At 32.1% G+C, this 13,293-nt stretch overlaps 1 protein-coding gene across 2 annotated transcripts in view; it reads left to right on the top strand.

The window, feature by feature from the left end:
* Nucleotides 1–13,293, top strand: part of NCAM2 (neural cell adhesion molecule 2) — a 446,058-nt gene that overhangs the window by 298,383 nt on the left and 134,382 nt on the right. For both annotated transcript variants that reach the window (XM_088794499.1, XM_088794500.1), the window contains exon 8: nt 2,241–2,386. In XM_088794499.1, the coding sequence (XP_088650625.1) occupies nt 2,241–2,386 (146 nt within the window). The remainder of the gene's footprint in view (nt 1–2,240; nt 2,387–13,293) is intronic.

Genomic DNA, 13,293 nt, shown 5'->3' with positions numbered 1-13,293 from the left:
ATTTAATAGAAATATTTTTCTGAACCAGAGGGATTTTTATAAAGCTTATATTCTAGCTGAATGAGACAGACAATAATAAATATACCGAAATAGATTAAAATAATTAAATAAAGCGGGAATAATAAGATGTTCTAAGAAAGGAAAGTGGATTAAGCAGGTAGTGTTGGATAAAGCGGGCTATTATTTTGGACAGCCTGGTGTTGGAAAGTTACTGAGAAGGGTAATGATTAGATAAATGTGTCTAAGCAAAAATCTTTAACAATGAGAAGTCAAGAAAGCTAATGGCCAAGAGAAAATTGTTCACATAGAGGGAAGAATAAACAAACTTAAAATTACTACAAACTATAGAAAGCCCCTAACTTGTTTCAGCCGTATTCCCCACTTAAAAAAAAATGGTGTACTTTCAAATGTAAAACATTAAATAAATGTGACTCTGTATAAAAAAAAAAAAGAAATGATAGTCCCTGAGATAATTCCCAAGAGTAATGTTCTCAATCTACTTCAATGAGCTCATATGAAATACCATTTATTTATTTGTTACTTTTCGGGGTGGCACTGAGTGACAACATAAATAAAGTTTCTAACATTTTCATCTTTTCAAATAGAAAATAATGCATGAATTGTTTTTATTTTTTATTTTTTTTTACATTTGAAACTAATAAAAAATAGAAAATAATGCATGCAATATTATATGCTGCATCACTTTTGTAAAGTAACACTGAACAAATTTGTATTGGGTTTGACCCAAAATCATATGACTTCACTGATATATGGGATATAAAATTGAAAGCAACAAAGGAACAAGACCAACAAATAAAAAACAAAAACTCATAAACACTGACAATAGTTTAGTGGTTACCAGAGGGAAAGGGGGGAGGGGGAGTGGTAGATGAGGGTTAAGGGGGCCAAATATATAGTGTTGGAAGGAAAACTGACTCTGGGTGTTGAACACACAATGTGATATACAGATGATGTATTGCAGAATTGTACACCTGAAACCTATGTAACTTTACTAACCATTGTCACCCCAATAAATTTTAATAAAAATGAAGAAAAAACCCAGAGTTCTAACAGCTTTCAAAAAAAGATAAAGATCTTGTATATATAGTATAAATATTACTAAGTTCATTAAGTCAATGGAATAAACCCTGCATTTTTAGTAATTGTATATTCTATATTTCTGATATCAGGAATCTATTATTTTAAGATTAAGAACAACTTATTTATATTTCATGATTAATTATACCTAAAGATTAAACAAAACAAAACAAAACCTTTTATTTGTCCCGAAGTAACAGGTGCTGGTTTTTATCCCTTTTGTTCTAACAAGTGAACTTGTTATGTTACAACAAGTGAAAAATTAAGAAATGCAGATAATAGAGTTTACAAACATTATACCCTGTGGTATTACGTAAATTTGTGGATGGACATAATATTTAATAATCAAGATAATTTAAATGTGTACACATAATGTTCTCCATTTTAAAGAAATAATAATTTTAAAGAAATACTTAGCTACAATTCCAATAATATTTTAAGATAAACTGAGATCAAAATAAATAAATTAGAGTAATATAAATAAATAACACATATATATTTACTTCACAAGTATGTTTAGTATGGTACTTAATTATAATCACTACATATTTAGGTACAATAATCATTTTCACTCTTGGTGAAACTGTTTTAAAAGCTTTAAAATTACACACATATATATTTACTTCATAAATATTTTTAATATGGTACTTAATTATAATCACTACATATTCAGGGTACAATCATCATTTCCCCTCTTTGGTGAAATTGTTTTAAAAGCTTAAGAGATAATCACTCAATAAGTGGATGTCATATACACATACACACACATGCACACACACGCTCATTTACATACACCTGTGACTTTAAAAGAGGAACTTTTAATTTGTAGTTTAAGAGAATAAAAAAGTAATAAAGTGGCTCTTAAACTGGCAAAATTTTGGAAGGAATTGTAATTTGATGTTTATTTATACAAGAACTTCAAAATATTTTTATAATGATAAATGGTGAGAATTATTTTCTAACTTTTTCTCCTGTACTTTGGTCTCTTGGCACAGTGTTAAACAAAGCATATTGCTGTAACTGGTACAAAGTTAGCAATTCCATACGATACTAATGTGAACTTAAATGTCCACAATGAATTTTAAGTCTAAAGCTAATATTTTCCTCCAATGCAGATTGAATAATGTATATATTCTTTACAGTACAGCCTCACATAATACAGCTTAAAAATGAGACTACGTATGAGAATGGTCAAGTCACACTCATCTGTGAAGCAGAAGGGGAGCCTGTTCCAGAAATCACTTGGAAAAGAGCCGTGGATGGCATCACATTTTCTGAAGGCGATAAGGTAACAACAACTTAATATATAGTGGTTTTCAATATTATTGTATTTTTGGTGTTTTGAATATTATTGTATCTCACATTGGATTCCAATTAACCAAGTGTTTTTAGGAATGAAATTAACAATGTATTTTTTTTTAAGAAAAGGTAGCTACCACAGTCAGCCTAAAAATAATTTGAGAGGGAAAAAAAACCTCAAAGTGTAACATTTAAAGATATGTTGTTGGTCTTAGGTTGTTGGTATCTTTAAGTTTGTGTATGTTGACTTCTGATATACATTGAATCTATAAAATATCTTATTGCAATTTTAAACCCCCCACTTGTGCTGTGAAAATGGAAGTTATTTAGACTCACAAAAGTCTGGCTCTGTCATTTAACTCTACTCTTTAGAATTGTTTTTGTGCTGTAGAACAGTTAGGTATCCAATTTTAAACAATTTAGAATCGTATAAGATAAAAAGTACAAATACAACAAAATACAACACTTGGAGATGTCACTGCCATGTAAGTTGGTGATGAACTTTCACCAGAATTCATGCAAGTTACTTAGAAATCAATTAAACATCATCGTATGTTTCACTACGCTCTATGGATTTTCATAATTGTTATTTTTCATAACTATTCATGTAAAAGTCCAAGTATAGACAAAAGTGAAACAAACTAAAGGTAATGAATTAATGATATGATAGGCTGGCATTTTCACACATGTAAAGATTATAAGATTCCACTTATAGATCACTTTTCTTTTCTCATTGTTAACGACAAACTTCCTTTCAACCTCTTTCATTAATTTAAATTGATTTCTGCAATATAAGTAACTTCAATTTCTAAAATATAAGTAACTTTACTTAACAACATTGATAGTACAAAAGATTGAAATCAGTTCATCCACAATACACTTTCTGTCCTATCAGCTCATCATGTCATTTTAAACATCTTAACTTCACAGATTTTCAACAGAGGCTACTCCCTGTCCATTTACTATTTCTCTCCTGAAAGAATATATTTGCATATGCATCACCATTCTGTGACTCATTTCCTCCTCATGATGGCATTTTTAAGAGAATATCTCTCTTTTGGTAATAAACTATTCTTATATACTTATACGGGGGTTCCAAAAAAATGTATACACATGACTTACATTCATCTTTTGTTACTGGTATATATTGAGTGTTACAATTTTAATACAGTTTTTTTCCTTTATTAAAATCTGTATACAATTTTTGGCACGCTCTGTATGTACAAGTTGAAAATCAAATTTATAAAATATGAATGGTATTTACAGTTTTCTGACTAGCCAGAGACAATGAAGTTTCTTTTAATATTTTCTTAACAGAAAATCATAGATATTATTATGGTGCAGATGGCAAATCTGAAAGGAGTTGTAGTTCCATAAAAATGTTTAAAATTGTCAAAAAGCAATTGGATATATAAAACTGTAGGTAATTGCTTTCATGTCAAATGAGTACGTTTCTTTAGATGCGTTACTTGAGTAATAATTTTCATACCCTTATTAATTGTGCCATCATATTTCTAATTTATTCTTTCATTATTTTCCTGACTACTGTAAAATTCCTAAAAGTTCTCCTCTCAATGGTAGCCTTTGCTCTTTATTTAATAGATTCTCTTTATATATATATACTAAGAGTACGACATAAATATATTTTATTTAGTTATTTTGTCTATGCAAACTATCAAGTAATTGAGAGTGTGATATATTCTTCTACACTCTAAGCCCCAGGCTACCCAAAACTACAAACAACAATTACTTCTTTAGTAGTTGTGAGAAATAATCAATTAGTTTTTGTTTGCTAAGAACTATATCTCTTAAAGTAGACATTTTTCTTTCTTTTTTTTTTTTTTAATTTGGTTTATTTGTTACAAAACAGTTATAGAAACCCAAATATGCGTTTCTTGTTCCAAATACAACTTTTATCCAGTGGACAAAAAAATTAAGACTACTGTATCTACTTTCTATCATGATATTTCTCCAAAATTATTTTAAGGTCCCCACTTTATTTTCTGGATGTTAGGCTTCTTTTCTCTTAACAGCATTCCTTATTTCTTCAACAACCAAAATTCAGGACTTGAATGGTTGAGGTGAGCTTTAAAGGGAGACAGACCTAATTTTGAATCTCAACTCTGCCAATTATGATACTTTAGCTTTGGCAATATTTTTTGAACTATTTTTTAAGCATGAGTTCTTCATCTTTAAAATGTGGATTAAAAGCTGATAGGTGCATTGTAAAATGCAGTTCAACATCATTAGCATATTCAAAATATTCAATAAACTTTTTTTTTTACTTTATTATATTTCATAATTTTTGAGGCAGAATTTATCTTGTTTCTTTTATTCTGGTTGTTAATAGACTCCATAAAGTCTGATATCTAAGGTTTGATTGACCATTAACTATCACAGAGTATACTGAGATCATATCACTGTTATGGAAAATAACTTGAGATTATATTTGCCATAAGAATCACTGGAGTCCTATTAGAATGCAAATTCTAGAATCCCACTTCTGGAGGTTGATTTAGTATGTCTAGCAAAGGACCTAGGGTTGCGTCTTTAAACTCATCAGTTGGCATTATATGGATGGTCTTCAGGCCATACTTTGGAAAACAATTCTCTAATTCTAATTTAAATGAAATTTAACAACTAATCCTTTCAACAGAAAAATGGTTTTACCAGATTACTGGGCACCTGATAGGGGCTTAAGAAATACAGAATAAAACAAAACAAAACTTTCCATCATACATACATTGTCAAATTTTTGATGAAATTGCTAATTTTTAGGTCATAGACAGTGAAATATCATCAACATAATATGGTTCAAACTAATAACTCCATAAAGTTATGCAAAGGTAAAGAAAAAGAACAACAACAATAAACAATGAATTTAGAAAATATGGTCATCATTGTATATTTTTGAAGAAAAGGATCTCAATTAATAGTATCCCTTTTTCTTGCTAAAATTCCCAGTCACCAGGTAACACAAAAGAAATAAATGGGGAGAAAATATATGAGGCATAACTCTGCAGGAAAGTCCATGTCCTTATACTGAACTATAAAATTAGATAGACTTACCCAACACAGTCCTGAGTAGCATTGGATCTTGTAAGCTCACTCCTGTGATCATTATTAAGTCAAAGAATGACTAAGCTCAATGGAGAACCTGTGGTCTATACAGGAAAGTCCTTTCTGAAAAAAAAAAAAAAAAAGAGGGGGCGGGGAAATGGTTCAGAAAAGCATATCTAATACAGTGTCCATAGTTACCAGTCAGACATCTCCCATGTTCTGGTAGGAGGAGCAAACAAGGGAGTTGGAAAACCCAAGAGTAGTTTGTAAGCAGAGCTCTCTTCCCATAAAATAAATCTTAGGAGCCCATGAAAAATGTTCACTGCCCAACAAATACTATGTTAATAACAATTTAGTAATCACTGTATGTGTATTGTCTCCATTTATCTGCTCCATTTTCTGTTACTGCATAGAAAATGACCCCGAAGCCTAGTGGCATAAAACAACCATTTTATTTTGTTTCTGATTTTGTAGATCAGGAATTGGAAAGGCTCAGCTGAGTGGCTATCACCAGGAGTCTTTGTGTGCTCACATGTACTTGTTTTCTGTAGCTGTAGTTCTATAGGACTATTGAACTGTGCATATTAATGTGCCGTAAAATATCCTTGCATCGTATGTCATTAGAAACAACAGAGAGTAACGGTACTTAAACATAGAGCTCTTTTAAACTCATGATTACTTTCATCTATAATCTACTTACAGGTATCCTAACTATATTTAAAATAATATATTTGATTTTTAAAACTTCAGAAAAGTTCAAACAGGCAGTGGGTGACCTAGGCCTGCACTGGATCCCCTCCCAAGAGCCCCAGAACCAACATACTTGGAGGTTCGCTTCGGACCACAGCAGAGCACCAAACAATTAGCCCCACAAGTGGCAAACACAAAGGGAGGTCTCAGCAGGTACCAGAGCCCACTGGGGTGAATTCTTCTCATAGGGTGAGCTCCTTGCACAGCGGCCTGTAAGCTGTGCACGTGGCCAAACCCCACAGCCAGTCAGCCTGAAGGCGAATCCCACCCACTGATGTTACAAGAGCAATCAAGACTCTACTACAATAAGACGTCACACACAGCCCCCACAAGAGACACTCCTGGAGCACCTGGCACAGGAGAACAGGGAGACTGTGCCACTGGGCCCCACAGGACACCTACTACATAAAGCCACCCGACCAAGACTGGGAGATGTAGCAGATGTACCTAATACATAGAAACAAACACAGAAAGACAGCTAAAATGAGGAAACAAAGGAAATACATCCCAAATGAAAGAACAGGAGAAAAACTTCAGAAAAAGAACTAAATGAAATAGAGGCAAGTGACCTACCAGATATAGGGTTCAAAACAATGGTTATAAGGATGCTCAAGGAACTTAATGAGAAGTTCAATAGAGAGATAGTGAGTAAAAAAAAGGACATAGAAACCATAAAAAAGAACCAGTCAGAAATGAGGAATACAATAACTGACATGAAGAATGCAGTAGAAGGAATCACCAGCAGACTAGATGAAGTAGAAGATGAAATTAGCAATTTGAAAGACAATGTAACAGAAAACACCTAATCAGAACAACAAAAAGAAAAAAGAAAAAAAAAAATGAGGCTAGTTTAAGTTACTTCTGCGAAAACATCAAGAATAACAACATTCGCATCATAGGAGTACCAGAGGAGAAGCGAGAAAGCAAGGGATAAGAACCTATTTGAAGAAATAATGACTGAAAACTTTCCTAACCTGCTGAAGGAAATAGACATACACCTCCAGGAAGCACAGAGAGCCCCAAACAAGATGAATCCAAACAGGCCCACACCAAGACACATCATAATTAAAATGCCAAAAGTTAAAGACAAAGAGAGAATCTTAAAAGCAGCAAGAGAAAACCAGTTACCTCTACTGTAAGACTGTCAGTTGATTTCTCAACAGAAATTTAGCAGGCCCACAGGGATTGGCACAAAATATTCCAAGTAATGGAAAGCAAGGACCTACGACCAAGATTACTCTTCCCAGCAAGGCTATCGTTTAGAGTCGAAGGACAGATAAAGAGCTTCCCAGACACGAAAAAGCTAACGGAGTTCATCACCAGGTAACCAGTCTTACAAGGAATATTAGAGGGACTTTATTAAGATGAAGAACAAACAAAAAAGATAAAAAATATGAATAAGAAAATGGCAATACCTATACCTACCAACAATTAGTTTCAACGTAAATTGATTGAATGCTCCAATCAAAAGACATAGGAGGGATGAATGGATAAGAAAATAAAACTCTTACCTCTGCTGCCTGTAGGAGACTCAGATTGAAAGATACACAAAGACTGAATGCAAAGGGATGGAAACAGATATTTCACGAAACTGGAAACAAACAAAAATCTGAAGTAGCAATACTTACACCAGACAAATACTTATACCAGACAAAACAGACTTTAAAACAATGGCTGTAACAAGAGACGAAGAAGGACCTAGGAATCCCACTTCTGGGTATTGATCTGAAGAAATGCAAAATGCTGCTTTGAGGGGATCTGTGCATCAATATGTTCATTGCAGTGACCAGGATGTGGAGGCATCCTTGGTGTCCCTCGATGGATGAATGGATAAAGATGAGGTGGTGCATATATACAATGGGATATTTCTCAGCCATGGAAGGGAATGAGTTCTTGCTATCTGTAGCCACATGGATGGACCTGGAGGATATTGTGCTGAGTGGAGTATGGCAGACAGAAAAAGACAGATGAATGTGTTTTTGCTTATATGTAGAATCAAAAGAACAAAATAGACAAATAAACAATATAGAAATAAACTCATAGATACAGAGAGCATTTTGATGGTTGCCAGATGATATTTTGGGTGGGTGGGGTGTGAAAAAGAGAAAGGAATTCAGAAGTGTAAATCGGTTGTTACACAGTAGTCATGAGGATATAGGTTATAGCATAAGGAACATAGTAGTATTGTAATAACTATGACTGTTGTCAGATGGGTACTTGATTTATCAAGGTGATAGATAGGACGGAGGTTGGGGACATGGTGAAAAGGTGAAGGGACTAAGTACAAATTAGTAGTTACAAAATAGTCGTGGGGATGTAAAGCATAGGGAATATAGTCAATAATATGGTAATAGGTATGTATAATGTTAGGTGGGTGCTAGACTAGTCAGGAGAATCACTTAAAATATGTAAATGTCTAACCACGATGCTGTACAGCTGAAATTAATATAAAATAATATCTAATGTTAACTGTAATTGAAAAATTTTTAAATGGGGTAAAGGTGAAGCAGAAGAAGAGATCCAAATTTCCAGGTATGAAACAACTAAGTCATGGCGATGTAATGTACAGCATAGGGAATATAGTCAGTAATGTCATGATAGTATGGTACGGTGTCAGATGATTGCTGGGCTTCTCAAGGTGATCGCTTCTTTAGGTATGTAAATATTGAATAACTATGGTATGTACCTGAAACTCATATAATATTGTATGCTAGCTATATTCTTAATAAAATTGTTTTAAAAAAGAAACCAGACAAAAATTTGAATGAGTCATATGTAATGCCTTAATAATACATCCACAAGTACAATAAAGTGTTGTTTTACTTGTAGATTGTGCATACTTCGTATAGCTATGTACGGAAATTTACTCTAAAATGTTCTCTAGTGATATCAATTTAATGGCTCAGGTATGAATTTTTTTTAACACAGTAAATTCCAGATCTTGTTACTACATATGGCATTTCTCTTGGTAGTTGACCACAGTGAGAACCTGTATTTGAGTTTCACCTTTTTCACTGTTTGGTGTTCGTTTCTTTCCCTGCAGGGAAATACAGATAAGGGCTCTAACTTCCTATCCTGGATGAGGTAGATTCTGAGTTTACTCTTAAGTGGTAAAGGATGGTCTTTCTTCTTGTGGGATGCAAAATTAGGATCAGAAATTAGGAACAGATTTTTTCCATTATCATCTTCTTCCCTTTCTCCAGGTCTGCCTTCTCCCCAACTCCTGAATTTTTTTCCTCTCCAGAAAATAAGACGTTTTTTGCCTCTTTGTGGGCACTTTTACACCTCCCATATTATATAGCATTAAATACTGTTCTGGAACAGACTCTTCCGCATTCTAAGAAGTACTAAACATGTCACTAAGATAGGAAGAAAATGACTCAAGTTTCCACACATCAAGTTTGCTTAAGAATGTGTTGCTTTTCATAAATTTTCAAAATGTTATTTCATCGTCACATGATAAAACTGTTTCTTAAAAACATATTTTTTAGAAATATCGTTAGTTGTCATTTTAGGGTTAAATGGAAGTCAAAAATCTACAGGGAGTGATTTTTATGTCTAGAATTCTTTCAGAATGGTACACATAACAATAAGTAATATCTACATGAATAGAATCTTTAGATAATAATTATAAAGTGCTTATAATATTGTGTGTGGTGGATGACATCTGATGTGGGTCATTTATCTACTCTTAAGATACAGAATCTATAATTATTTTATTCCTGTTGTACTTTCCCTACATAGTAAATTATAGGCCTACCACCACTAGAAATTAATCCCATACTACATTGAAGAAGAAATATTGGAAATATATAGCAATAAATTACAACAACCTTAAAGCAGAATTCCTCAGACTTCAGTCATTGACCATCAGCTTTCTCTTTTCTATATTCATGTGCTGCCTGAACTGTTATAAACCTAATTTTTTTTCTTTCAATTAACTTTTCATTTATCATTATTTGAACCAAAAATATCAGTTATCTCAAAAGTATGATTATACACTAGTAATATTTTAAATATATATGAAAATAAATGTAAAACTATAAAATAAAAAATATTTTTCAAAGTAACACCTAAATTCAATGTGTATAACTTCACTGGTACACAGATTATACCTGATAAATATTTCTTTTGTGTCAAACATACTTTGAATTAATATGACACAAAGTTTAGATATGAAAATTTGAGGAGTGGAACACAATTAAAGATATTTCTATTATGACCAAACCCATTCTCCATCCTCCTATTTGTGGGCCAACCGGTTTTCTCCAGGACACAGATATACTAGATTATTAATTAATGGGTAAAGACTTCATAAATTATAGTTACAAAGGCTGAGTTAATTTCAATCCTTAACACCAAATGGTCCTTTCACAATCTGCCAATAAAATCAGTAAACAAAGCAGAATGATTAACTTCAAAAAGTTTCTTCCTATTTTTTTCTGAAGTAAAATATGAAATTTTAGTTTAGTTTGAGTTTAAATCAATTTAAAACTTTGTAATTAAAAATAATAGGACTTTGTGTTCTTTTACATTCATTTGAAAAACGTGTCTTTGTGATTCAAAGATAACAACCTTACTGATTCAAATTTCATGTACTTCAGTACTCCATGTCCGTTTTCCTTTCTGTCTGTTCAGATAAATAGATGTATTTATATTGAAATTTAAGATTAAGAAAAATTAACACAAGCATGGATATTCTACATTAACATTTTGTTTTTCACTTTCGTACAGAAATCATATTGTACGAAAATATTCCTTTCTATTGTAGTTGTGTAGGAACGTAAGCATTTTTCTCCATAAATGTAGGTACTAGGATCTGGATCATATTTGCGTAAAATGTTCTTCCAAACTAATTCCAAAGTAATCTGTAGCTAAAATATAGTTCTTTCATACAAATACCTGAATAAAATATGTATAACAATTTAAATATATCAGGATATATATGTTTATTATTACACTGCTGCATTCATTATTATATTACTGTTTTATGCTCTAAGGTATTATTCTTTATTGTGCATATATAGTTAATGAAGTTAATTAAGTAGATAATGAAGTGAATAAAGGTCCACTGAAAATTTTTAGTATATATGTGTGTGTGTGTATATATATATATATATATATATATATATATATATATATATAATGTGAAGATTACATTAAACTATTTTCACTTTTCTCATCTTTAATACTAAAGCAAATATGACTTCTTGAAAGATAAATTTCATTAAAATGCAATCAGCAAAATAATCTTTAAGGTGATAGAATTTTCCGTGGCCAACATTTCTTTTATCACTTGCCAGAATTAATTTAACAAATATCAACAGACATTATTGAGGACTGTTACGTTTGAGTGTACTATTCTAGGCTCAAAGAATGCAGCAGTAATATGAGTTTCCTGCTTCATGGTGCATGCAATTTAGGAGGGAGATGGAATCAAAGCATATTTTAAATCATCAGTCTTTTCTTTATGAAGATGAAATTTTGAGATATGCAGTGTTCGTATTGAAAAATATCAATTTTGAGTATGTATGTGAACTTTTACAAGACTACAAATACAACTTTGGCATGTTTTTCTGCACTCACAGACCAAGTTCAGCTTGCTCTTCTGAGATAACTCTGTGTTGGTGTATGCCTACTCTCATCAGAATATTTCTTCAATTTGCCTTAGGCTGATGAAAATTGCTTAGATTCCTATTAAAAAACAAAAGAAAACTTAAAAAAAGGCATAATGATATCATTGGCAGCACCTTTATATTCTAGGTGAAAGTGTAAGATTTTCAACTTCTTTTTCTTTCTTAAATAGAAATTACTAAAATGAGATCAATAAATCTACAATTATTGATTTTAAAAAGAGAGACTATAGAGTTTCAGCTATTTGCACTTTATTATAAAAGCTCCAGTGAAATGAAAAGTGAAATACGATGGCATATTTACAGCATTGTTTTTAAGAATGAAGGACAGTATATAAGTATTTTTATATATCTTTATATGTATTTATACTTCTGGGCAAACTTTTTACAGCTGCATTTTTATTATTTTTATGAGGAATTTTATTTGTACCTCTTTACCAAACCTTGAAGGTGCATTCTGGGATTCAATTATGGGAAGTCCTTAGTGCATTATTCTAAGACTGATACACACAGACACACAGACACACACAGACACACACACACACTCTCACACACACACAAAAGGAACAGAGGTCCAGGTGAGAACTATAATGTAAAAAACAAATAAAATCTGTAAAATATTTTAGTAAATAATTTAATGCTATGTTCAAATATTTTAAAGACAGTCATGTGTATAGTTGAACTAGACATATTGCTAACTATGGATGACAGAATGACAAAAGAGTGGAAGTTACAAAAATGTATACACTTTCCAAAAATCAAGGGTTACAGATAATGGTAAGTATTACATTGCAAATGAGAGCATTTTTAGTCCCTTGAATTTCTCTAGCATAATTTGCAGATCTTCAGTGTTTAGGAAAATCCTTTCATTTGATGTGATGTTGCTATTAGAGGATGTTGAATAATCTTTGTTACCATGAGATACTGCATCTCGATGAATTGAAATGTCTGAGTTAATATACAAGGAGCTGCTACTGAACCAAGGCTGTAAATTAAATCACATAAAGAACTGTGTACACATATACCTCACTGAGCCTCACTCCGAGAGTTCTGACTGAGCCTGGCACCTCCATATTCTGATCCAATAAATGTTTGATAGCATAAAGAGCTATATTTTGAAAATCTCCAGAAATAATTGTTTTGTGCAGGCTATGTAGATATCCTCAATCTTTGAAATTACTACACTTCTTTAATCGCAGACCCACCTGCACACTTACCATGCATGAAATGTTTATTTAGAAAACTTAAAATGATCTTTATACAAAGAACAAGATATATAAAAGGAGTCCATTTGTATAACCCCTGGATTCCTAATCATGCTATCTATGTTATCTCTAGTTCATAAAAATAGAGTTTTGTAGATTAGTATTATGTAGTAGTTTTAAACAGTAATTCGTTTTGTTTCAATTCTTAGATTTCCAGTTACCTGCTCTTTGATAGCAGGTAAATTACC

Source organism: Rhinolophus sinicus, chromosome 17 (genome assembly GCF_057876585.1).
Source record: "Rhinolophus sinicus isolate RSI-liver-muscle chromosome 17, RSI-T2T, whole genome shotgun sequence".
Classification (NCBI taxonomy): domain Eukaryota; kingdom Metazoa; phylum Chordata; class Mammalia; order Chiroptera; family Rhinolophidae; genus Rhinolophus; species Rhinolophus sinicus.
Note: the sequence above shows the minus strand (reverse complement) of the source record. Positions and strands in the feature narration are given on the sequence as shown.